At 45.9% G+C, this 24,805-nt stretch overlaps 1 protein-coding gene across 1 annotated transcript in view; it reads left to right on the top strand.

Annotated features, from left to right (window-relative positions):
• The first annotated feature begins 608 nt into the window (after positions 1-608).
• The window catches only part of CAMSAP2 (calmodulin regulated spectrin associated protein family member 2), a 97,416-nt gene continuing 73,219 nt past the window's right edge, over positions 609-24,805 (top strand). Inside the window, exons 1-2 of the mRNA XM_082659973.1 lie at positions 609-807; positions 19,117-19,376. Of these exons, the coding sequence (XP_082516099.1) occupies positions 669-807; positions 19,117-19,376 (399 nt within the window). The 5' untranslated portion in view covers positions 609-668. The remainder of the gene's footprint in view (positions 808-19,116; positions 19,377-24,805) is intronic.

The raw sequence follows: 24,805 nt of genomic DNA, 5'->3' as shown, positions 1-24,805 counted from the left end.
GCAGACCCGCGCCGCCGCTCGGTCCAGTGCGGCAGCTGGAAAACCGCAGCTGCGGCGGCGGAGGCGGCTACAGCGCGGGCGGCCGCAGGGGAAGCGCGGGGCAGGGCTGGCCGGGCGGGGCCCGAGCTCCGGGCTGACGGCGTCCACAAGGCGGAGGGCGCGGGGCGGCAGCGCGGCGGCGGCGGGGAGCGGGTGCCAGGAGGGACGGCTGTCGGCGCCCGCGCCGCAGGGACTTTGACGTTCTCCGCGGCGGCTCCGGCTGCGCCGGGTGGGGGCCGCTCGAGTCCCCCGGCCGCGTCTCCGGCGAGTCCCAGCGGCCCCGCGCTCCGGCCGGCGGGCGCCCCGAGGGCAGGGCCGCGAGCGGAGGGCGGCGCTGCGGGCGGCGCGATGGCGGGACGGCCCCCGCGACGTGACCGCTGAGGACGCCCCCGCCGCGCCCGGGCCCGGCCGCGCCGAGACAAAGGGGAGGCGCCCGCACGCGCGCTCGCGGGAGGCTCGCGGGACGGCCGGACGCGGCGCCGCCTCATCCCGGGCCGGGCGCGCGGGGCCGATGCTCTGAGCGGCCCGGATCCCGGCCCGGACCCAGACCCCGACCCCCACCCCCCAGCGCCTACCCCGCGGCCGGCAGCACCATGTGAAGGGCGGGCCGGCGCCCCGAGCGCGTGAAGATGGGGGATGCTGCGGACCCCCGGGACGGGAGGAGGACGTTCATTGTTCCAGCCATCAAGCCCTTCGACCACTATGACTTCTCCAGGGCCAAAATCGCCTGCAATCTGGCCTGGCTGGTGGCCAAGGCCTTCGGGACAGGTACGTGGTGCCCGCCCCCCATCCCTCCATCCCTCCGTCCCCGCAGGCTGCGCGCGTCCCCGTTTTGTTTCCCATCCTCTGGTCCCCTTCGCGCGTGTCTCCGCGCACAGGCTCGGGGACGCGATGGGAGAAGAAAGGAGGGGGGATAACGCAGGTTTGCTCTTCAATCAGGAGCCCTTGATTTGGGCAGGTGGGATGCAGCCAGATTTCTTTTATTGGATAGCAAAAGTGGGTGGGTTTTTTTTTCCCCCTCCCAGTGACCAATTTTGTCATGTTTTTACATGGGGTGGTTTTAATTTGTGGTATTTTCCTCATTGTGCTGCATTCATTTCCCCCACAGTCATAGTTGTGATTACACCACCGAGAAATCTGAGTTGGTTTCGTTATTATTGGAAAGAGGTGGATGGCACACAGACTACATTGATTTTGACATTTGTAACCATGGCTGCGATTCAGGATCCGTGGACTGCACCGTGGCCTCTGTCGGAGCGCAGTATTAATTTTTGTCGTCATTTTTGAAGCCCGTGTCCTCCCGTACACGTTTCAGGCTCTATTAAACCAGCTATTTAATATTTAGCTTGCTGAGTGTCACGTCCTATTTTTACTTCGTGTGCAGACACATTCCTTTTCCCAAACATTTTGGCTTCATAAATTAAGAAAAACAACAACTCCCTACTGTGGGATTTTTTTTTTTTAATAGAAGAGTTTTTTGAGGGCATGTGCTGTTGACACAAATTGTATAGGACAGTAGGCGTCAGACACTCCCACCTTTACCCAGTCTTTGCAAAATGACAGGAAAAAGGCCTCCTGTTGTAATTCCTTAGCTGTTGCTTTAGGAGCCCATGTTGTGGAGCTCTGGAAGCATTACCTTCTCATGTGGAGATGCTCCTGGAAGGTAATTTAATCTGATAACTTCGAGTTATTTTGTAAGATTTCTGTGGCCTAGGTCATAAAGATTGGATGTGTAAAATATTTATTGAGAAGTTTCTTAGTATTTACAAACTTTTCTCCGGATGTTAAATACAGGGGTTTTTTTGTTTTATTTTTTTTGAGGGGAAGAGGATGGCTTATTTCCAACTTTAGGACCGTGAAAATTTGTGGGTAAATGTTTTAATTCATTCTTACTGTTTAAACATACACAGCTGGATACATACATAGGTGACTATCAGGGCTGCATATTTAGTTAACTAGCAAATGAATCTCAGTGTTTAGAAAACTATTTGAATTAGTTTTGAGGGAAACTTCACGTTACAGTGATTTTGTGCTTATGACAGCTTCTGTTTTATTTGAATTATCATGCTTTGATATTGAAGTAGAAAGATTTTATTTATTTATATTTATTTAAATATTTAATTTATTTAATTTAATTATTAATTTAATATTAATAAATATTTTATTTATTTAAATATTTAAATATTTATTTAAAGGTTTTATTTATTTATTTTTGGCTGCGTTGGGTCTTCGTTGCTGCGTGCGGGGTTTTCTCTAGTTGCGGCGAGCAGGGGCTACTCTTCGTTGCGGTGCGTGGGCTTCTCATTGCGGTGGCTTCTCTTTGTTGCGGAGCATGGGCTCTAGGTGCACGGGCTTCAGTAGTTGTGGCGCGTGGGCTCAGTAGTTGTGGCGCGTGGGCTTAGTTGCTCCGCAGCATGTGGGATCTTCCTGGACCAGGGCTCAAACCCGTGTCCCCTGCATTGGCAGGCGGATTCTTAACCACCGCGCCACCAGGGAAGTCCTGATGTTAAAGGTTTTAAAACTAGCATCAGGAGTAAATATAATAAAACATTTATTTTGAAATAATTTAGATTTTAAAGATTTCTTTGGAACTAAATGTGTAGAGTAACAGCTCGGAGGAAACACAAAGTGTTAGTATATTTTTGTTTTCTGGCACCACTGATATCGGTGGTGAAAATAATTGATGTATTTTGGTTTTAACTTAAGCAGCATACTGAAGCTAATATCCATTTAGAAGAGAAATGAAAGCTATTTAAGTTTTGGGGTTTTTTTTTTAAAGATTTTGTTTTGATGTGGACCATTTTTTAAAGTCTTTATTGAATTTGTTACAATATTGCTTCTGTTTTATGTTTTTGGTTTTTTGGCTGGGAGGCATGTGGGATCTCAGCTCCCCGACCAGGGATCGAACCCGCACCCCCTGCATTGGAAGGCGAAGTCTTAACCAGTGGACTGCCAGGGAAGTCCCTATTTAAGTATTTAGAAAAGATGGAAAGAGTAAAATTGATATAGTGACCTCTGTGGAAAAGCAGTGTGTACAAAATGGAAGGCAGAGGGAATAGCAAAAATATTTTCTTTCCTTCTGAAACTGAGAGGAAACTTGTAGTACAGATGTCACAACGTTGCCCTGGATTCACAAGGGTTCCTAACCAGAAAACGGCCTACTCTCTGGATGCCTGTCAGGCAAGGTTACTAGATCCTGGACCACTTGAGAAACAAGTGTTGAACACACTTGGCGAAGAAGAGAAGAGGAAGAAACAGTGTCAGTGGAATGTGTGTTGTGCCTGGGCACTGCGCTAGATGCTTTGCATTATGTTGTATGTTCGGGACTTACAGCAGCTCTGTGATGTAGGTAGCGTACTCCCCATTTAAAAAAGAGAGGACGCCAGTGCAGAGAGAGGTTAAACAACTTCCCCACGGTCACAGTTTTAGTACGGGCAGACGTGAGCTTTGATTTGATTGTCTGCCTAAAGGGTATGGCGTTGGTGAGGGCAGGCATGCCTCTTGTATGCCCGATACCTCAAACACATTGCTTCGTTTATTCCCACAGCATCCCTCTAGAAAGATATTGTCCTCATTTTGCAGGTGAGGGAAGAAGCTCAGATGAATTTGCTCAAGGTTAAACATCTGGCGAGCGGTGGATCCTGCGGGCCAGTGCAGGTCTTTCTGACTCTTAAGTCTGCGCTGTTTACCCTGCTCTGCAGAGTAAGCCTCTCATCTGCCAGTGTGCAGAATGGGCATACAGTACGTGTTAGAAGTCTTATTGATTTATTTTCTTTAAAGGATGGGCAGATCTTAACACACTCTCAAATGGCTTAGGTGAACGTTGTTGGTACTTGCAGTTGTCTTGGCAACAGAGTGGATGAAAGTCATATTCAAAATGGAATGAAAATAAGCTCAGAAGACCTTAAGAGTCACTTAGTAACGAGAAATTATATTGTTAAGAATGTTATCTTTGTGCATTTTGTTTATTATTTAATCAACAGTATTTGAAAGTATAAATTTATATGGAGTGAGTTGAAACAATGTCGTGTTTCATTTCTTTTGATGTAAATTTTGTGCATTTGCTGCAGACACTGTTACATGGCAGATGATAGTAGACAACATATTTCAGAGGTATTGCTGGTGGTGTTCAGCTAATCATTCAGAACATTAGCCCAAATTAAAGTTATGATTTACTAAAATCGCTTCTTTAATGATGACATGTCCGGTCCTCAGTCACCAATTTAGTCTTTTTCTGTGAGAAAGTTTCTAACTTTTGACATATTAAAAAGAAGTCAATTTTAAACCCTATGTTGGACAATTCATTTAAAATGATAGCTAGAAATCAATTTTGGGCACAGAATGAAGTTACTGAACTATAAAAAGTAAATAAAGCGCTAGCATTGTAGTACCTAGAAAGCAAATGGAGTATTTACTTAATTTGAAGTCTTCTGTCAGAGCTTGGAATCATATTCTTTTTCTTTACACTAAAAATATTCCACATAGCTCAAATCTTCATAGTTTATTTTGTGGAAGAATGCAGGTACGGTTTTGATCAAATGAAGAATAAGTTTGTTTAGGTGAATTTTAATCTGTAAACCAAATAGATACTTTAAGCAAATTGCGGAAGGGGGGAAGTTAAACTGTGCTGTGTCTGCTGTATTTGAACAGCTTAACCCATCTAGCAGTGATATTACTGAGTTTGCTTTAAGTGCTTTGGGGAAAATGGTGGGTGCAAACCCTTTTATGACCTTCTTCCTTACTAAAGTCTTGCATTTGGAGGCAACTCTGTGAGGCTTGCAGGATCTCAGTTCCCCAGTCAGGGATTGAACCCAGGCCATGGCAGTGAGAGCACTGAGTCCTAACCCCTGGACTGCCAGGGAATTCCCAGCATTTGGAGTTCGAAACATGGAGCTTAAGACCCAATTCCTAGTGTCACTTTATCATTTCAACTTTATCAACTATCATTCTCCCTTTCATACAGTGTAGTTTGATACAAACTACAAAACATATAGGAGAATATAAAATCATCTGCTATTTTAAATACCCCTTATTTCATTTCTTTATATATCCCAACACGTTTTCTCAAAATCCCGTCTCACACCTGACTCTCATGCACGTGTGAAGGATGTGCTGTCAGCGGACAGCACTCTGGTTAAGAGAGACTGATTGCAGAGAGGCCTGTTTGGGAAGTTCTCGTAGGAGTCTGGGCAAGAGATGGTGAGAGCTTGAAGCAGCCGCGCGGAAATGCTGCTAATATTTATTGAGTACTTACTGTGTGTCGGTCACTCTCCATGTATCATCTCATTTTAATCATCATGATGGCCTTGAGAGGTGGAAACTGTCCATCACTCCAGTGTTACTGATGAGGGAATGAGGCCCAGAGGGTTAGGGACTCACTCAAAGCCACCCAGCTTATGGTGCTGTGTTCTGAACCTGATTTCAGGCCTCCCACTTTACCATGTGCTGTTTGGGGAGAAGTCAAATTAATGGAAAAGAGGCAAAAGGTAGAAAAAACATTGCAAAGGTATAATCCCTAGTGTTTCTAAATGACTGAATTCGGGGTGCATGGGGGGAGGATGAGGCCCCCTGAGGTGGCGAGGAGAATGAGGTTACTTGAGCTTTTGAGATCTGGGGACTGGGAAGGGTGAGTCCAGTGCCGCTGGCAGAGATGGCAAGCAGCAAGTTAAATGGCAAGTCGGCTTTGTTCTGGGGAACCTTAAGCTTGATGTGTTGGCCAGATGCCTTATCTGAGAAATCTAGTAAGGTAGGTAGCTGTAAATGTGGGTAGGGAGCATGATTGACCAGGTGAGGCTACACAATAGCAATTTGGGAATCTTCTGCGTATAAAGTGTGATTGAAATCAGAAGGAGATGACACCGTAGAGCGACAGAAAAGATTTGAGACAGAATCTAGGGTGGTGAACACTTAGACTAGTTTTGGGAGGAGGCTGAGGAAAAGAAGGTGGAATTAGAGCAGAGAGTTAGGAAGAGAATTAAGAAAGTGTAAAGACACTGAGGCCCTGGAAGGAGAAAGTTTCCAGGCGGGTGGTCTTATTAACAGTGTCAAAGGCTACAGGTATTTAAACCATGCCTGAGTGGCAAATACGGGTGGCGGGTGGAGCACGTGGTCTGTGTGCCGGCACAGAGCTCCGAACCCGAGTACCGTTAGTGCAACAACATAGCCCAGTAGGATTGGAGGAGGTTTGTGTGATGAGTAGTGGGAGATGCAGCTTGAAAGGTAACTTGGGATTGTTTGAAGGACCACGTTAGGGAATTTGGTATTTGTTTAGTAGATAAATAAATTATCCTAAGCACGTTGGAGTTTTGGAAAAGCTACTATGATTTATTGAGCACATACTTCGTGTTAAGTACAGTTTTGAACATTTTATATGCCTTATTTTAATCCTGAGAACTACCCTATTAAGTAGATACTATTTTATTTCTTCGTCTGCCACTCTAAGGTAGGGTTTCCCACTGCAGAACTTCTGGCTGGCTCCTTCCTTGTTGAGGGGGCCGTCCTATGCATTGTAGGATTTCACCAGCATCCTGGCCTCTACCCACTAGGTGACAGTGGTATTCCCCACTCCTACTTCTTCCCCAGTTGTGACACCCAGCAATGTCTCCAGACATTGCCAGTGTCTCCTGGGGCCAATACGACCCCAGCTTAAGAATCACTGCTATGAAGACTGTGAGATACACCTTCAATTTAAAAAGGTTTTTTGGACATTGAAGTACAAATTTGTTACATGTCCTGATTTCACAGATATTCAAATGGAAAATAAGAATTTAGGAAATATGACAGTTTGCCCTTTTTATAAAAGAGGAAATGGGTTTAGAGGGGTTAAATAACTTGCCCTTGATCATCCAGCTTGTAGATGGTGGAACAAAAATTAGAGTCAAAACCTTTATGATACTAAAGTTTGTATTTTGACCTCTGTGTTATACCTCTGTGCCTAGAGTTCATTACAGTTTTGTAGTATAATACTGGAAGTGAAGGCACAAAGAAAGCGTGAAAACCGTTCAAAAGTAAGTCTTACATTTTTTGTTTTTTGTGGAATTTAAAAGTATATTTAATTTTTCTTCAGCAAACCTGTTTGTATTTGATTAGTTAGTACAGAAATATTTAGCATCGGTCTGTCATTTCAGGGTCGTCCCCACCCCCCACCCCAGTGGATCTAGTTTTTTAGGTCCTAGTTCATGGACCTTTTCTATTGGTAAATTACAAATAATGATCTTTAAATTAATATTACACATTTGTTAGTAGTCACAGTGTGGTGCTTCTGCTGAGATAATAATTGTATTCACTGATCACGTTTAGCACTTTCCTTCCTGTGCCTTGCAGGATCTCTCCTTTTTAAACACGGATTCTGCATCAATGTAACATTCTGGGTTAAAGGGCGACACCCCAACACTGTAGTGTCTTTCCAGCTCTCCTTCTACCACCTGCTCCCTTTTGGGGGGCCTTTTTCCTAAAGTCTTTGTCTCAGTTCCCCTGCTTGCCAAATAGTCATGATAATAAGCATTTGTTTTGCCTTCTTTAGAAGAAAAAGCGTATACATTGAAACATGAATTGATCCATCTCACACTTAGGCTGCTTTTGGATATTCTGTTTCCCATTGTGGAATGGGATTGTATTTCTTTAATAATTTCAAAGAATTCTTTTTATTCAAAATACTTTTTTCAGGAACGAAATTGGGTCATTTGTAGAGACGTGGATGGATCTAGAGACTGTCATACAGAGTGAAGTAAGTCAGAAAGAGAAAAACAAATATCGTATATTAACACATATATGTGGAACCTAGAAAAATGGTACAGATGAACCGGTTTGCAGGGCAGAAATTGAGACACAGATGTGGAGAGCAAACGTATGGACACCAAGGGGGGAAAGCCGCAGTGGGGGCGGGGGTGGTGGTGGTGGGATCAATTGGGCGATTGGGATTGACATGTAGACACTGATGTGTATAAAACCGATGACTAATAAGAACCTGCTGTATACAAAAATAAATAAAATACAATTCAAAAATTAAAAAAAAATAAACTTTTTCAATTATGAACTGGGAAAAATAAAACAGAGGCTGGGACTCCAGCACTAGAGAGAAAACCGAAGTCCCTCTGTAACCGTCACGGTCGCACCCTGAGTGTTAGGCCTAGTCGTGTTTATGAAGCACCTGAAACTGGTTTTTTGAGATAAAGAAATAGAATTTCAGTTCACTGAAAAAGTGTTCGTCTCCTTACTCCATATTTAACAAATATAGGTTCCTGGGAACATGTGTGTATGATCTTGAAAAGTTATTTTGAATCTACCCCCACTCCCACTCCCAGCCCTCTCCTTCAAACCATTTTGTCTCTAAATGGGAGTTACAAGGAAATTTTAAGTACTTTAGGCTCTTGGAATAAAAAATATTTGAAATGTTTGAAATACTTTAAAAGACATTTGTCCTCAGCAAAGGAACGTTTCAAAGTAGATGGTTTCATTTTTGTCTGCTGGCATTTTATTGCTACTTTCAAGATTCTCTTTCAACTGTCTTCTTGTTTTCCATTCTTTTTGTTTTATGACATTCATATGACGAGGGTGCTGGCTTGTAAATTTTTCTCTAATTTACGCGTTTTGTAGAATTTTGTATTGTAACAGATTTTGAAACAGCAGAAATAACCTTTTTTCTTTTTTCGCTACCTCCATTTTTTTTAACATAGACTTTAGAGGTCTTGATTATAAGTTCTTGAAATTTTACTTTTGACACTTAATAGTTTTTGAAGAGGTGAGACAGGCACCGATTCAAAAGTCCAGAGGTGTAAAAGCCTAGGTCTAGTGGAAAATCTCCTTCTCTCCTGGACCCTGAGCCACTCAGTTTGTGTTTTAAACTTGGTAATGTTGTTGGAAGACTGTTTCTCAAAAGATCTCTGGGAGTGCACTTACAAATGGTTGACATGGTGATTTTAATGTTACGTGTATTTGGCCACAACAAGGAAAAAGATCTCTTGGATACAGAGCAGGAAATGCATTGGAGGGAGACGAAGGGTTGTGAAGGGGGAACAGTTAGGAAGTTGTTACCGACCAGGTGAGAGGTGGCAGCGGCTTGAAGGTGGATGGATACGGAAGGAAGTGGATGCGCGTCAAAGGTAAGACCTGATGATATTGTGGGGCGTGTGAAGACTGATTTTCCTTACTGGGGAACAGAACAGTGGGAGAGGGCCAGGTTGTGTGTGCGAAGGAAAGAGGGCGGGACAGAGCACCGCCGAGACGGTGGGGTGTGCGTTGGGCCCTTGAAGAGTCCCCCTCAGGTGGGGCTCAGAAGATCTCGGGGATGAGAGGCGAGGTGGTGATGGAGACACACAGGGTGGGTAGGTGCCAGTCACCCCGTGGGAGAGTGTGGGGAGGCCCCCAAGACAGGAGAGCCGCAGAGAGTGACCAGAGGGGAAGCGAGGAAGCGGCACAGGAGGCCCAGCTTGGGGGGTGAAGGCGCGGCCGGAGGCACCTCGGGATTTCGCAGCTCGGCAGAAGGTGTGGAGGGGAAGCAGGGGAGCGAAGCGGGCGGGGCGGCCGGGGCGTGTTCGCTGCGGCACGGAAAGCGCACCTGGGTCGGCGGACGGCGGCGGTGGCGGAGAGGGGGGGAAGCCCTCCTCCCGCGCCCCGCCCTCTCTCACGTCCTTTCCCACGGCACCCAGGGCTCCTCAGAGAAACTTCTCTGCCCTTCTCCCGCCTCCTCCTTCCTCTTCAAGCAGACAAAGCCATGTGACGATGGCACATCCCAAACAGCTACGATGACAGCGAGCTCCCTGTATCCCGCGTCTGACCTCCGCGGCCGGCGGCTCACCCCCGACCCAGCCGCCGGCTATTTAAAGCAAGTCCCCGACGTGGTGTCATTGCATCTGTAAACATACTAGTGTCTCCGGCAGCCAGGGGCTCCCTTTTTATTTTTTTTAATTTATTTATTGTTTAAGATTTTTTGATGTGGACCATTTTTAAGGTCTTTATTGAGTTTGTTACGGTGTTGCTTCGGTTTGATGTTTTGGTTTTTGTTTTGGCCCGGAGGCATGTGGGATCCTAGCTCCCCAGCCAGGAATCGAACCGCACCCCGTGCCTCGGAAGGTGAAGTCTTAACCACTGGACCGCCGGGGAAGTCCCCAGGCGCTCCCTTTTTAAACTTTGCCGTGGTGCTGCCAGCATCACACTGCTCCACGTCACCAGTCATCTTTTTGTTTTCACTTTTCTGTTTTACAGTTCATTTGTTCCAGTCAGTATCTAAATAGGGGCCAGCCTTTGCAATTTGGTATGTGTCTCTAAGTTTTTTAAATATATCGGCTCCCCCTCCATCTAATTTTGTTTTCCTTACAGTTTACTTACTGGAGAAACCATAGTATTTGTCCTGTCATTTCCCACGGCCTGGATCGCCATGAGATTGTTTAACAGGTTTCTTTTTGTCCCCTGTATTTCTTATACATTGACAGCTAAATATAGAGAATTGTACAGATTACAGTTTGATTTTTTTTTTTTTGCATACTCCATAGGTTTGTGTACTTCCACCAGGAGGCACTTAATGTCTCGTTATTTCTCTTTGTGTCACGGCTTCTTTGTTTGTTAGTGGGAATTCTCTTCCCTGTATTAAATGTCTGGGTGCCCTGGGGGAGAAGTTTCCACAGCGAACTGCCGGGCAGCCACCCTGGAGGTCACGGAGCAGGAATATTCACAGACAAACTCAGAGAGCTTCAATCACAGGGATTGTTAAATCGGTTTACAGTGAGAAGCGAGGGCAAAGAAAGGTGGGGTGAATTAACACACCCTCCCCGAATCCTGCAGCACACCACACCTCGTTCTTTGTGCTCCATCAGCCTTGCCCACAGATGGTGCGGTTGCAACAACCAGCGCTGAGGTTTGAACAAGGAGGCCCACAGTGACACAAGGCCGCACACTTGCTCCATCAGAGACGCAGAGGACATGCATGCCTGCCGCAGCTGTGGCTTGTCGGGAAGCCTGATGAATAGGCTTGGGTCCTGTGCGCCTTGGGCAGAGCACACGCAGGCCAGAATGTGTGTCACTGATGGGTGGCCCAGTTAAGCATTCATGAATTTTAAGTGTTCATGTATATTTAGGGTTCATTGCCTATTGTTTGTTTAGCCTCATGTATATTTAATATATCATGAATATTTATTGCCTGGTGTATCTTGTGTATCATGAATAGTTAGCACGTTGGGACCTCATGAATATTAGGTATCTTCTGGTTTTTCCATTCCTTACTATGTTTAACATACATATGCTGCTAACCACTTAACCTTTATTTGGTAAATTCTTTGAGTTCTGTCCGTGATTAACAACTTTTTGCTTACTACTACTTGTCTTTACCTCACATATCTTAAAAGGTTTCACATATATTTTACAAACTTAAGCATCTTTTATAACAGAATTGGATAGCCTCGGAAGTAAAAGTGCATTTTCTGAGGTACAGGAAAGGCAGGATAACTGTTCTGTTCTTTCCCTTTATTGGACCAAACTGAATGGATCACTGGCCCCCGAGAATCTGGAAGGGAGGAAAGAACAGGGAGGAAGAGCATGTGAACAGTGGTGACGAGAATGTGCAAAGGCTTTGCGGGGGGAGGGAGCGTGCGTGGTTCCAGGAACTGAATGGGCCGCCAGGGGCAGGGCATGTCTTTCTTGTAGGTCAGAGGAAGGCTTTGAGTCCTTAAAGAAGCAGAGGTCATCGAAAACCCTGAGGTCTGGCAGGGTGTGTGACCTGCTCAAGTTTGCCCACGGGAAGGAAGCAGATTCTGGCTCCAGTAGAGAATGGTTTGGAGTGGGGACAGGTGTGAGCATTGCAAAGACAAGTTGAGGAGTAATGCAGTAGTGCAGGTGCAAAGTTCCGAGAGCCAGGACCAGGAGGTGGGAGTTGAGATTGCGAGAAGGGGAGGGTTGGGCTGGGTTTGGTGATGGATTTGGTCTGGGGCTTGAGGGACAACGCCTAGATGCCGCTGTACTTCTGTGACGCAGGGAACCCCGGGAATGATTACGCTTGGGGAGAAGATTGATTTGGGGCACTTTGAGGTTCATGACTCTCTTCAGCGTAATTTCAAATGCATAAGAATAGTACAAGGAATTCCTGCATACCCTTTCCCCAGGGTTACCAGTTGTTAACCTTTTGTCCCATTTTCTCCCTTCCCCTTCCCCCACACAAATCCGTGTGTGTCTGTATATACGCACACACACACACACACACACACACACACACATAATGTTTTCTGAGCTGTCTGGGAAAGAATTAGAGACATTGTACCCTCTACCCCTAAATACTTCAGGCTGTCTCCTGATGAGAGATGAACGATAAGCCTCAGGTAATCTCAGTAAAATTATAAGAATAAGGAAATTTAACTTGGACCCCGTATTACCTAGTCCACACCCCCTGTTCAGGTTTGCCGTCGTCTTGATGTCCCGTGTTGCTGCTTTTCCCCGTTCCAAGATGCAGTCCAGGATCGGGCATCACATTTGGTAGGCTTGTCTCCGTCGGCTCCTTAACCTGGAACGGCGTCTCGGTCTGTCTCTGTCTCCCGTGATACGGACATGGTGAAGCCTCAGCGCCCCAGCTGCCTGCTGAGCTGGGTGGTAGGCCCCTGCCCTGGGCACTGTCTTTGCCCGGTGCCCCTGGCACAAGCAGGCAGTTCCCTGCAGGCTCCACCTGGGCCACCTCCTGCCTCGTGGTCCTCTGCCCTCTCTGGAACGCTGGGCCCTCATTCCGCCCCTGGGCTCCATGACTGGGACGACGACGAGATTCTGGTGTGGCTGCGGGCAGTGTCCCAACAAGAAAACCTAGACAGTCTGAAGGAACAGTACACAGACCCCTGCCCCAGACAAGAAGTGATGGAGACCCAGTAACCGGAGACGTTTCCCGACCCCCGCCCCGCTCCCGTCCCCTGGTGCCACCCCGTCTTCTTTGGCTTTCTTCCTTCTTGTCCTTTGACCACCTACTCTCTACTCTCCCTCCTTCCCTCCCTGCTCCCCTCCAGCTGACCCGCCCTCGCACCCCCTCATCCCTGCCACCTCCATCACCTGTCTCTCCAGCAGCAGGTGTGCTTCGTTGCCCCCTGCCTGGCCGCATCCCTGCGTCCCTCAGGAGGCTTGGGCAGGGATGCCCGGGAGGCACCAGAGATGAACCGCTGGGCAGCTAGGCAGCCGCAGAGGAGAAGTATCTAGACAGAGCGCAGTTTCCTTATCCTCTGTTGCTCCCAGGATCAGACCGCTTGACATCCTCCCTCATGCACCGAGATGCTGGGGAGGGGGGGGTCAGGAAGTAGGAAATCCAGGTTCTCAGTACCCCCGAAATGTCTGAGCCTGCAGTGTTGATTTGCTCCCTTTATTAAAATGTATTTTTATCTTATGAAAACTGTAGGCCAGTTATTTTATAGAACGTCCCTCATTTGGATCTAACGTGTCTTCTTGATGGATTCAAGTTATACAAACCTGGCGGGACGACCACAGAAGAGGTGCTGTGTTTTCAGTGTGGGTTGTGTCGGGGACACGCGATGTACGTTCAGTTGGTGGTGCAGACTTTGATCACTCGCTTCAGGCGGTATCTGCCACTTCTCTCCGCTATAAAGTTATTATTTTCCATCTTTAATTAAGAAGCAATTCGTGGGGAGATAATTTGAAATACCCTGTTCATCAAACCCACCAATTTAGCATCCAGAATGATTCTTGCTTGAATCAGTTGTTATCCCATTTATTTTATCCCATTTTTAGTTGGTATTCCACTACAAAGAAGAGTTTTCCCTTCTTTTTCTTTCACATACTTATTCATTTATTTGTTTCCATCAGGGTGGACATTCTTGTTTTATTCCGTGGGTTCTAATCTTTTATTGTCATTATTTATTTTGATGTTCAGATTGTCTCAGGTTTGGTCAGTGGGATCTCCTTCTGAATCCTGTGAACTTTTGACATGGTCCCATCATTTGTTAGCTTTTGCACACGCACACACACACACACACACACGTTCTTAGCTGATCTTGCAGTTTTCCTGCTCCAGCCCGGGAGGAAACAGCCATTTCTGGAGGAGTCCTGGTTCGTTTTAATGGGAGGCGTATTAGAAACTGAGATATAGGTGCGAGGCTTATTGCCGCTGGGATTTAGCAGACAGAGCTAGGAAACACGCACGTGCAGGTGTGACTCTCTCTGTCACAGATACATGCCAACCACCATGTGTCCACACTGACACTTCCCATCTCAGTCCAGCCCCACAGAGCTCGCTCGGACCCCCCCGCCCTTTCCATGTTTCTGAGAAACCAGGCTCTGGTGTGGGGTTTGTGAAGGGTTGTGAGGACCTGGAGCTCAGGAGAGGTCCCTGCGTCTCAAAGTATCCCGCTCTCCTCGAGGCTGCATTGTAGTGGGAGGGGGTAGAAATAGGCTAACCTAAATATTATGGGATAGTAGTCATTGAAACAGGACGACTGCGTGGGGTCAGGGAAGGTGTATCTGGGAGATGACCACTGACTGAGCTCCCGATGGGAAGGGCCGACCGCGGGAGGAGGGTGAGGGGCCGGGGAGTAGCTGGTGCCCAGGCCCTGAGGGACAGACGTGGCACCCTGTAGCGTCTGCGGTGTGGTGGGCCCAGAGGTGGAGGAACTTGAAGTCAGGAGCGACCATGGCTGCACACCTGTGCAGGCTGGGGAGCCCGAACTCAGGACAGGCAGTTCCTGTACTCACGGTCCCGGGTCAGGGAAGACACAGCTTTTAAATCCAAAGCCCGTTTTCCCCACTCTGTCATGCTGCCTCCTGCTGGTAGTGAATGTAGGTTAACTGGAAAAGGTTTGGTTTTGAGAGGGATACTATTGCAGAAGTAAAGAGTGGCCTAGGGGAAAACTGTCAGGTTTTTCAAAGCAGGTACTCGGAGTAAATTAGGATTACTAGTACAGAATCTGGGAGTTGAGGGGAAATTTGAAATCTGGGAGTCCCTTTAGGACAAGACTGATGACTAAAATTAAAAAAAAATAATAACATTTTCATTCATCAAATATTTATTTCGTGCTCGCCATGATCAGGCACTAAGATGCTACGGTTTGTATTATGGGGAATAATTATGGTCCTTGCCCTCTGGTCATGTAGGAGATACTCTTTTTTTTTTTTAATTAATCTTTATTGGAGTATAGTTGCTTTACAACGTTGTGTTAGTTTCTACTCTACAGCAAAGTGAATCAGCTATAGTATATATATATCCCCTCTTTTTTTTTTTTATACTAGTGTTTATTTTTACTTGTTGACAGTTTTGCTTTATTTATTTATTTATGGCTGTGTTGGGTGTTCGTTTCTGTGCGAGGGCTTTCTGTAGTTGTGGCAAGCGGGGGCCACTCTTCATCGCGGTGCGCGGGCCTCTCACTGTCGCGGCCTCTCTTGTTGCGGAGCACAGGCTCCAGACGCGCAGGCTCAGTAGTTGTGGCTCACGGGCCTAGTTGCTCCGCGGCATGTGGGATCCTCCCAGACCAGGGCTCGAACCCGTATCCCCTGCATTGGCAGGCAGATGCTCAACCACTGCGCCACCAGGGAAGCCCTCCCCTCTTTTTTTGGATTTCTGTGAGGTACTCATTTTAATACATCCTTGTCAACTGTGGGTTTAAAAATTACTTGCCATTTTGATAGGCAAAGTCTCATTGTAACTTTCTTTGATTACCAGTACTATGATTTTTTAAAAAAATGTTAACTGACCATTTTTGTGTCTTTTGGTTAATTTAGAGTTCCAGGTGTAGGGCTTACTTTTACTTGGAGTTTTTGAAACTCACAAATTCTGTCTTAGTAATTGCCTTAGACATAATTTTTAGATTTGGAAAATAAGGCAGTGTTCCCATGGTTGAGTGCTGATATTTCTGAACTGCATTCCCCTTACACCCTGACCATTCACTGCTTTAAGGAAATCTGTGTCATTTGCTGGTGCATGGATGCAACTAGTACTAAGTCAGCTTTATGGAAAAGTGCCTTGGGCAAGACTGTTTCTGTGCCCTCTGCCTGTGCCCAAGCATTTCAGGTGATTGTTAATTTCAAAGCTTAGCTCTAGTCAGGATTTATAATAACGTGAGTAAGGTAGGTTCTTGCTTAAGTCCTGGTGCACAAGAAAAACTTGTCTCTTATCCTTTGCAATTCTGGGAGTTTCAGTTTCTTGAAGTATTAATTTCTTACCTTCTTGTACTCTGGAGGTGAGGGGCAGGGTGAAACCTCTTATCTTTGATTTTGCCTGTTTATTTTCTAATATGTGGTTTCAGGTCATTTGTTTTAAAAATGTGATACAAGTCCAAACTGTTTTCTAACAAATGATAGTCTTGTACTGTTGGCAAAACGATAGACATTTTCGAAGTCTTCTTTTAAGCATATTTAGTTCCTGAAGACTTGCTCTTAGAAGTGACCTACTTTACAATACTCAGTATGCAGTTTTGCATTCTTTTGGGGTGGAATAATCTGTTTTTGTCATATTCTTGAAACATTCTTTGACTTGCTGGATTCCTTCCCTTTTCCTTGCGTTGAGATCTTTTTGAAACTTACATTTTCATCACTTAGATTTGTGGGTTCGTCATAATAAAATGAAAATAGCCCCTAAGCTGTATGTTTTCCACCTTCCAGCCTGTTGATCCTGGCAAACCATTGTTATTTTTGAATCTGTTTAGCTACAAGGTTTAGAGCTAAGACTCTGCACTTATCAGCTATGTGTCCTTGGGTAAGGTAACCTTTCTTGAGTTCCTTATCCGTAAAATAGGGACAAGAGGGTTGTTAGTATTGAACGACAGAATGCATGTTTGTGACAGTGCCCGCACATAAAGCCCTTTTTAAGTATTATACATTCCTGATATTTTTCTGTGTATTGTCTGATTTGACAGTTCCACCAAGTTGTAATAAAGATCGTGTGTGAGAATGGATGTAAAAGCCGTAAATAAATGTAAGCGGATGTACAGGTGCGGTGAAGTTTGCAACCCTGATGATGAGCAGTCACTTTTCTTTGCACAGCAGATGTTTAGGTACCAAGTCACCACATTAGTCACTTTTTATTGTTATAGGGGAAAAAAATCTATTATGTATACATTTTATAATAATTGTCTTCAAATCAAATAATTTCCCTTTAAATTTGCTCTACGAGTAGCTTCCATTTAGCTCCTGTGATACGAGAATTTAAGTGAGCGCCAGCACCGTGTTCTGTAGATTACAGCGGAGCTCATGTGTCACGCTGAGGCAGCTGCTAAGTTTAAGGCTGGCTCACTACTGGTTAATGCAGCTATGAAGGAAGGAAAGTGTTTTCAATTATTAAATGAGGATGATATTTTTAGATGTCTCCAAAATCCCAAATTGGTACATCTACTCTTGACCTCTTTCCAGAGTCCTGTATTCCCAGCTGCTTTTTGGATATTTCCACTTGGGTATTTTTGCTATTGTTTCAAACTCAGCATATGTAAAACTAAGTTTATGATCTTGCTTCTGGAGTTGATGCTTCCTCTGATTTTCTTTTCTCTTTTATTTTTCTCATTTTAAATTTATTTATTTATTTTTGACTGCGTTGGGTCTTCATTGCTGCGCGCGGGCTTTCTCTAGTTGCCGCGAGCGGGGGCTACTCTTCGTTGCGGTGCGCGGGCTTCTCACTGCGGTGACTCTTGTTGTGGAGCACGGGCTCTAGGTGTGCGGGCTTCAGTAGTTGTGGCACAGAGGCTCAGTAGTTGTGGCTCGCGGGCTCTAGAGCGCAGGCTCAGTAGTTGTGCTGCACGGGTTTATTTGCTCCGCGGCATGTGGGATCTTCGCAGACCGGGGCTCGAACCCGCGTTCCCTGCATTGGCAGGCGGATTCTTAACCACTGCGCCACCAGGGAAGCCCCTTGATCATTTCTTGCTTAGTGTTGTCTCCAGTTTCTGAATTGCTGAACTTTACCTGTCTGTCTCGATTATTTGTAGACTACTGGCTCCTTGAGGGTAAGGATTATTTCTAAATCCTTGAATTCCCCAGAACCATACTCATATAGAAGGTGAACGTGCAATCATGATGATACTGTTATTTGATGAAAATATTTTTCTAAATGATAGGACCTGTCAAGAACTTGAAGGTAAAATTGCTACGGAGTACATTAATACTCGCGAGTCCACCTTTTGGAAGGCTGACGTGGCTGAGCGCTGTGGCGTCGTCGGGCTCACGCTGAAGCTGCCTGTTCAGGAGGCTCCTCAAAGCCGCGATGGGCGGCGGGTGGCCCCGAGCCCTCATGCTCCGGAGGAGGCAGGCGGGGGCCTGGCTGGTGTCGGGCCAGAGCTGCCAGGCTCTGTGACTGTGGCTCTACGCCAGCTTCCTGCTCAGATGCCCGCCTTTCCTCGCGGGGGACGACGCCCGTCCTTGCCTGGCGTTCTTCCCGGGCGATGGCCTGGCCGCCAGAGGGAAGCTCGGAGACCGTCCCATCGCCCAGCTGCCCTGTCTGTCTCGCTCGAAGGGAGCAGCTGGGTGCCCAGGAAGGCTTTTTGGGGTTGGGGTGGGGTCGGTGGGAAGGCGGAGGAAACAGGGCTTGCTGGCGTTCGGGACCTGTAAGGGTGGTTCTCCGAGAACCGCAGCTGTAGCTGCCCCTCAGCAGCCTCCGCGGGCCAGCAGGAAGGAGAGGCCAGAGGCGGCGGGAGGCGGAGGGACGGCGCGCAGTGGGCGCGTCCTGCTTGGCAGCCGGCGAGCCGGGCAGCTTTGGGCAAAGGATTTTCTACTCCCAGACGTCGAGGCCTAGCGGTGCCCGGAAGCAGCTGTTACCGTGAGCGCTTGAATGTGAGCGGATCCGCTGGAATGGGCTCTTCGGAGCCTTGTAGCTCGCTCTCTGTGTTCCAGCATGCACGTGGGAATACTTTCCGCAGACTGCCCGGACTCAGAAGACGTCTCTCCCTGATGGCTTGGTAGAGTCGCTTTTTAGAATGTTCTCGGAACCGTATCTTCCGTAAAGGAAAATTCTCTCTCTTGCTCGTTCCAGATTACCTGCCAAGGTCGACTAAATCATCTTTTCAGCTAAAGGGTTATTGTTATTTTTAGAAGGAATCTTAACTTTTAAGACATGAATGATTATTAGATAAACTGTGTTTCTTTTATAAAAACCTTGTAAGAAATTGTTTCCCCTTAATCTTGTAGAAAATGTGCCAGAGGAGCTTCGAGAGCCATTTTACACAGATCAGTATGACCAGGAACACATCAAGCCGCCTGTTGTGAATCTGCTTCTCTCGGCTGAACTGTACTGTCGCGCTGGGAGCCTCATTCTGAAGAGCGACGCTGCCAAACCCCTTTTGGGCCATGACGCTGTCATCCAGGCTTTAGCACAGAAGGGTCTGTATGTCACTGACCAAGAGAAGTTGGTAACAGAACGAGATCTCCACAAGAAGCCCATACAGATGGTGAGTCTATACACCCAAGGTTATTTTGTTTCAAGTGTGTACGTTTGTGACTTGTATTATAATACAGAGGGACATAGGTTTTACAATTGCATTGGCATCTCTGCCTAGAGTTTAAAAAATACCTTTTTTCTCACAAGCCTCATTTTCAGATTAAGGAAGATTTTTTTAAAATTGAAGTATAGTTGATTTACAGTGTTGTGTTTCAGGTGTATAGCAAAGTGAACAAATTAAGGAAGATTTTAATAAACTAGTTTGGAATGTTTGGTGCTATCATAATGCCTGGGAGAAACAATTACATAATTTCCAACTAAAGGAAAGTGATTTCTGTTTTGATTTAAAAACTTCTTTCCATCATAGAGACTAGAAGAGATGTAAAGTGCATCCTTTTATTCTCATTGGGAAAGAGATGGGGTTTGTAGTGTTCATTTACATGCTTGAATGACCTCTCGGTAAATGTCTGTGTATCAGATACTTTAGTTTATTTAACAACGTGAATGCGTTCTTGTGGAAAACACACAACGACGGGCTCTGCGCTGGCTGGGGACTAGCAGGCAGGCCTCTCTCATGAGAGTCTGTGGAGACACACAGACGCTCAGGTGCATCGCATGCCGCTTCAATCTGCGGTACCGCGGTAGCTCAGGTTGACAAACCGCTGGGCATCGTCAAGAATGGCATTAGAACAGCGGCTTCGCACGTTGAATTAAATCATGCTCTTGTATGAGACATTCCTTACTTCGGAGGAAGGAGGGAAATATACAAGAAGAAGATAGGAAGTTTTGAAATTGAAGAATTTCGAAGAATGAACGAAAATTAGTTTCCCGAATATAGTGCTGAAAGAGATGATTGACCCGCTTTTGCTTTCTGCCTATTTTCCTTCTTAAAAAAGTTACTTTCAAGAAATGGAGAATAACGTCTCAAGAAAAACTTAATGAATTTAGTAATAGATTTATAATAGAATTATTAAGGAAAACGAAGTGTTTATTATCAGATGTGAGATTTTCACCTCTCACTGACGGCTTCAGGTCCACCTTGCGGGTTCCCCCTATCGTTGTGCACCTGTCTCTGTGCTCAGGTGTCCCCACAGGCGCTCACCGCCACCTCTCTGCAGTCACTGCGCTGGTGGGATGCTCCTGCTCTGATTGTTTTTGCTTCCATCGTTCAGGCCAAATGGATGGTTGTAAAGCACGTCCGCAACGTTGAGTCTGTGTCTGTGTTTGCTCAGTACCCGTTCTTTCAGGTACCAAAGATACACGTCACATGACCTGGTCCTTGTAGCATTAGAGGAGGTTATCCATTTTAGATCCTCTTTAATAAGAGTGAAACAAACCTGCCACATTTTCTTCATTATTTTTCCTAGTGCAGCTTGTGTGTGTGAAGATACAGTCTGGTAGACGACTGATCGCATTCCTGTCAGGTTTCTTTCACTCTGTATCGATCCTGCTATTAAATCTGACTCCAGTAGATGAGATTTAAGGAACGTGATGTAAATGATACGGCCTCTGGTCCTCTGGGTCTGGCTTCTGTCTGTGGGCATCAGGCACTCATGCTTGACTACTTCACCTTCACCCTTGCGGTGTCACACCTACTGATCTGTGTTTTAATTGTATACTTTCAGTTTTTCTTACAGTTTGATTTAAAGTTTTCCAGTTGCTGTGAAATTTTGACTGATGATGCCGTACTCTAACTATTTTTCTAAGACCCCTGTGAGAACATTTCTCAGATACTAGTAAAAGCTTTGTTTCCTGAGAAGCTGTTTGGTCTGGTTTGACAGTAGTAAGAATCAGTTTCCTGCCTTGTCCTGCTTTTTGAGAAGTATAATGAAAACTGGTATGTTTAACTGTACTGAATATATTGACCCCCACCACACTTCCCACCTCTAAATTATCTTGGTGTGTTTGAGACCTTTTATTTCTGTATGCTGCCTCACAGCCTTTTGGGGGAAAGAAGTGTGTGGTGGTGGCAGAAGTATCATTCTAAGGCAAGTTTGACTAACCAGATTTTATTAACTTGGGGTGGGTGGGGATTGAAAGCAATGCCTTTTTAAAAAGATGACAACACCCGTTGCAGAGCACATGCTTTCTATCACAGTGCTTTTAAAGACAGATTTTGAGAGTATAGCCTTTAAAATGTTTTCTTCTGTATTTATAACCATGGGCAAGTGTTTTCAGGCATTACGTTTCAAAGCCAGTTAATAGTTATGACGTATTAAAGTTTATTCATAACTATTAACTGAATTATCTGTCAGATCGCTAGAAGGGGTTGTAGAGTCGTGGTCTGCCTGATGGCTGTCACACATATGTGAGTAAAGGACAGATTGTGAACCAGGCACAGTTGCAGGGCTGGAAGCACAGGCTCTGAGAGCTGACGCTACCACGTGAGTCCGCGTTAAACGTACGGCGAGCTGTGTGCCTTAAAACCACAGGGGAGCGCCTCCCACCAGAAGTGTGTTCTGACCCAGATCGGGTTAGCTGTCAGATTATCTGTCAGCACAAATACTGGTATGTAGGATGGCTTGAGAGTCGAGGGACTTGTGCAGCAAATGGAGCCAGATGTTAAGAATGATAGCTTTTGAACTTTCCTGCACAGTGAAATGAAGTTGCGTGTGGACTGTGTTCGATATCATCAGGTTGGGCTGGGGGATTTGATCCATGCCATAAAATCTTAAATTCATAGAACTTTAGAGCCATAAAGAGCATTAGAGATCAGAAACCAGTGTGTAGTAGGAGACTTCCCAAACAGGAGGAGCCTGGGGAACACGAGTCTGTGGGAGCTTTGAACACAGACCCCCGGCCCCCAAGGCAGAGCTGCTAGCATAGAGCCTTTAGAAGAGGGGTCAGCACATGTATTTTCAAACAAGTGTTCAAGGTGATTTGTATGATAAGAATGGGATCTGGGAAATCTGATCTAATCCAGAGTCATTTCAAATATGTAAAACTTAGCATTTAGAGAGGTTGAGTGACTTGCCTAGGGCAGCACTGTTATTTAGTAGCAAAAGTAGAATTAGAATCTGAATGAGCTAAAACTGTGGCTTTCTAATTTAGACTGCTGTAATTGGAAGCGAATTTGAGCACTTTAATATTTGGACTCATGCTGTCTAAACCGTAGACTGCTTATGAATCAAACTCTTGGTTGTAAATCAGCTTTCCAGCCATGCTTGTATATGTAGGAAATAAGAGTTGATATTTCTGAAACTCCACAAAGTAAATGTATATAGTATGTGTGATATGAAACAAGGAGATTGATTTTCATATTTGATTTATAAAATACCGTTTATTATTTAATCAGATCTTGTTTTGGAACAATCATCCTCATATAACACAAATTTTATTTTGAAGCGCTTTCTTTTAATGAGTAGCAAAAAGATTTAATACTCTGCTTAATTAATGGAAATTAAAGTGGGCTGATAAATCATTTGATAAGTAAGGCATAAAATGTTCTCTCAGTGAACTGTCAGGATTGTTATAAGGGATGTTTTTGGATATTCAGAAAACATAAGCTAAAAAGTTAGTACGTATCCCTGCTCCTGTCCATTACACTGCTTTGTAGTAGTGGCAGGCCAGTGAAGCTGTGTTTAGAACACAAAGATGACTGAAATATTTGTTTACCCTCAAGAAGGACATTCCTGTAGGTGAAGAAGTGTTCCTTTATTTTGTTACGTTTTGTGGTCTGTGCATTCACCTGACCGCTGACACCTCCACTTGAATGACGTGGAACTTAGAATCCAGCGAGGAAGAAGATTGGAAAAAATGCTAACTAGCATGAAACAAGTGCTCTAAGTATGAGTTTAAGCAATAGGCGTTGGGAACGTACAGACGGGCGTGATGATTTCTGCCGGGGAGGATGAGGAAAGGCTTCAGAGGATGAATGGTTAATGGGCTTCCAGTGGTTGGGAAAAGGGGTGGGTGACAGAGGTGACTGCCCTGAAGGAATTCTTGACCCAAGTTGGAACTGAAAGCATATGTGTCACTACTTACAGTGTTGCCTGTGTGGAGGCATAAATGTGAGATGAGGCTGAAAGATAGGGTGGGCTTCCTAGATGGTGAGGAGGCTCTGAGCCGCAGTTGAGAGTCTGTAGCTCTTTTTGTGGTTACAGGATCATGGGGTAAGTTTTCATACTGTTTTTCTGGGGTTTTTGTCGGTGGTGGTGGTGGTAGTGGTGGTTTGTTGACTTCTTTTTTCCAGCCTGCGTCAAGCAAGCAAAACATGGCAAAACACTGTGGAGCACTTTGTGTGCTGATTTGCTTATATCCATCTGTATACGTGTTCACGTACCATCCCACCTGGAAGCCCTGTTGGTTTAGCTTACTCTGTGCCCGGCAGTGTGCCTCCATGTTTCATCCCCCGTCTCACATAATTTAAATCTTACAACAGTCCTTAGAGGAGAGTGTATGGTCCCCGCCGTACGGATGAGGAAGCTGAGGCTTTGAGAACGCGGCCTCGGCCTCGGAGCCAGCGCAGGGAGGGGCGGAGGCGGGATCCAGGCCAGCTCTGCTGCGGCTGGCTGTAGTTTCGTCTTCGCCTGGGTACGGGAAGTCCTGGGAGGTGGGCCGACGGGAGCGGGTGGGAGGAGAGAGGGGCTGTAGGCGGGAGGGAGCAGGGCCCTGTGCCTCTGGAAGCCTGCGCAGCCCTCTGCCCTGGCTTCTGCTCCTGTAGCCTTGTGTGAAGGGCTGCGGACGGAGGGCGGGTGAAGCAGTTGTGATCAGGTCTTCCTGGGGGGTGGTTTAAGACTGTGCGTGGTGATCCCCCGGTTACCACCGATTCTGCTGGGCACACGGAAAGCGCGGAACGGACGAGCCGAGCTGGGGGAGCGTCGTGCAGTCCTCCTTCCTCCTGTTTTCCTTCCCTGCCTCCCTGCCAACTGCCGGCACACTGGTCCGGTCAGCAGCTGCTGTTGGGATTTCCTTGGCACCTCTGTCGCTGGAACTCGGGGTCCTGTACCCATGTAGAAGCTTTAAAAAATCTTTTCCCCATGTAAGAAGGTTAAAAATTACACTTTAGAGGAAAAGGATTATATACATGTAACATTATAGTAGTGGTTGAGAAGGTACTTATTTCTAGTCACCCTTGTATAATAGTGCCTTACAAACTTAAGAGCAGAGCTTGTCTGTGAAAAATGATTTTAAGTTCTCATAGCTATTGTTGAGCAGGGTTCTTTCTTCACGCATAGTGCCGGGTCTTTCTGTTTCCCATGGGTCATGTACCTAGTTTGGGCTCCATTAGTACTTCGAGGTAGCATGTACGCCTGTTACAAAGTTGCAGTATCTCTTGGTATCTTACAGCCGTGCTTCTTGTGTCTGAGTTTATCTGTAACAGTTATTTAGAACTCCAAGTTACCTTCTCGTAGAAATAACTTGACGACTCGTGCTTATTTCACCAGATGATCTCACAGTAACCTTTATATGTATAATAAAACTGAAGTCAGTCAGGCC

This window comes from Grampus griseus (assembly GCF_964374135.1).
Source record: "Grampus griseus genome assembly, chromosome: 1".
Lineage (NCBI taxonomy): Eukaryota > Metazoa > Chordata > Mammalia > Artiodactyla > Delphinidae > Grampus > Grampus griseus.
Note: the sequence above shows the minus strand (reverse complement) of the source record. Positions and strands in the feature narration are given on the sequence as shown.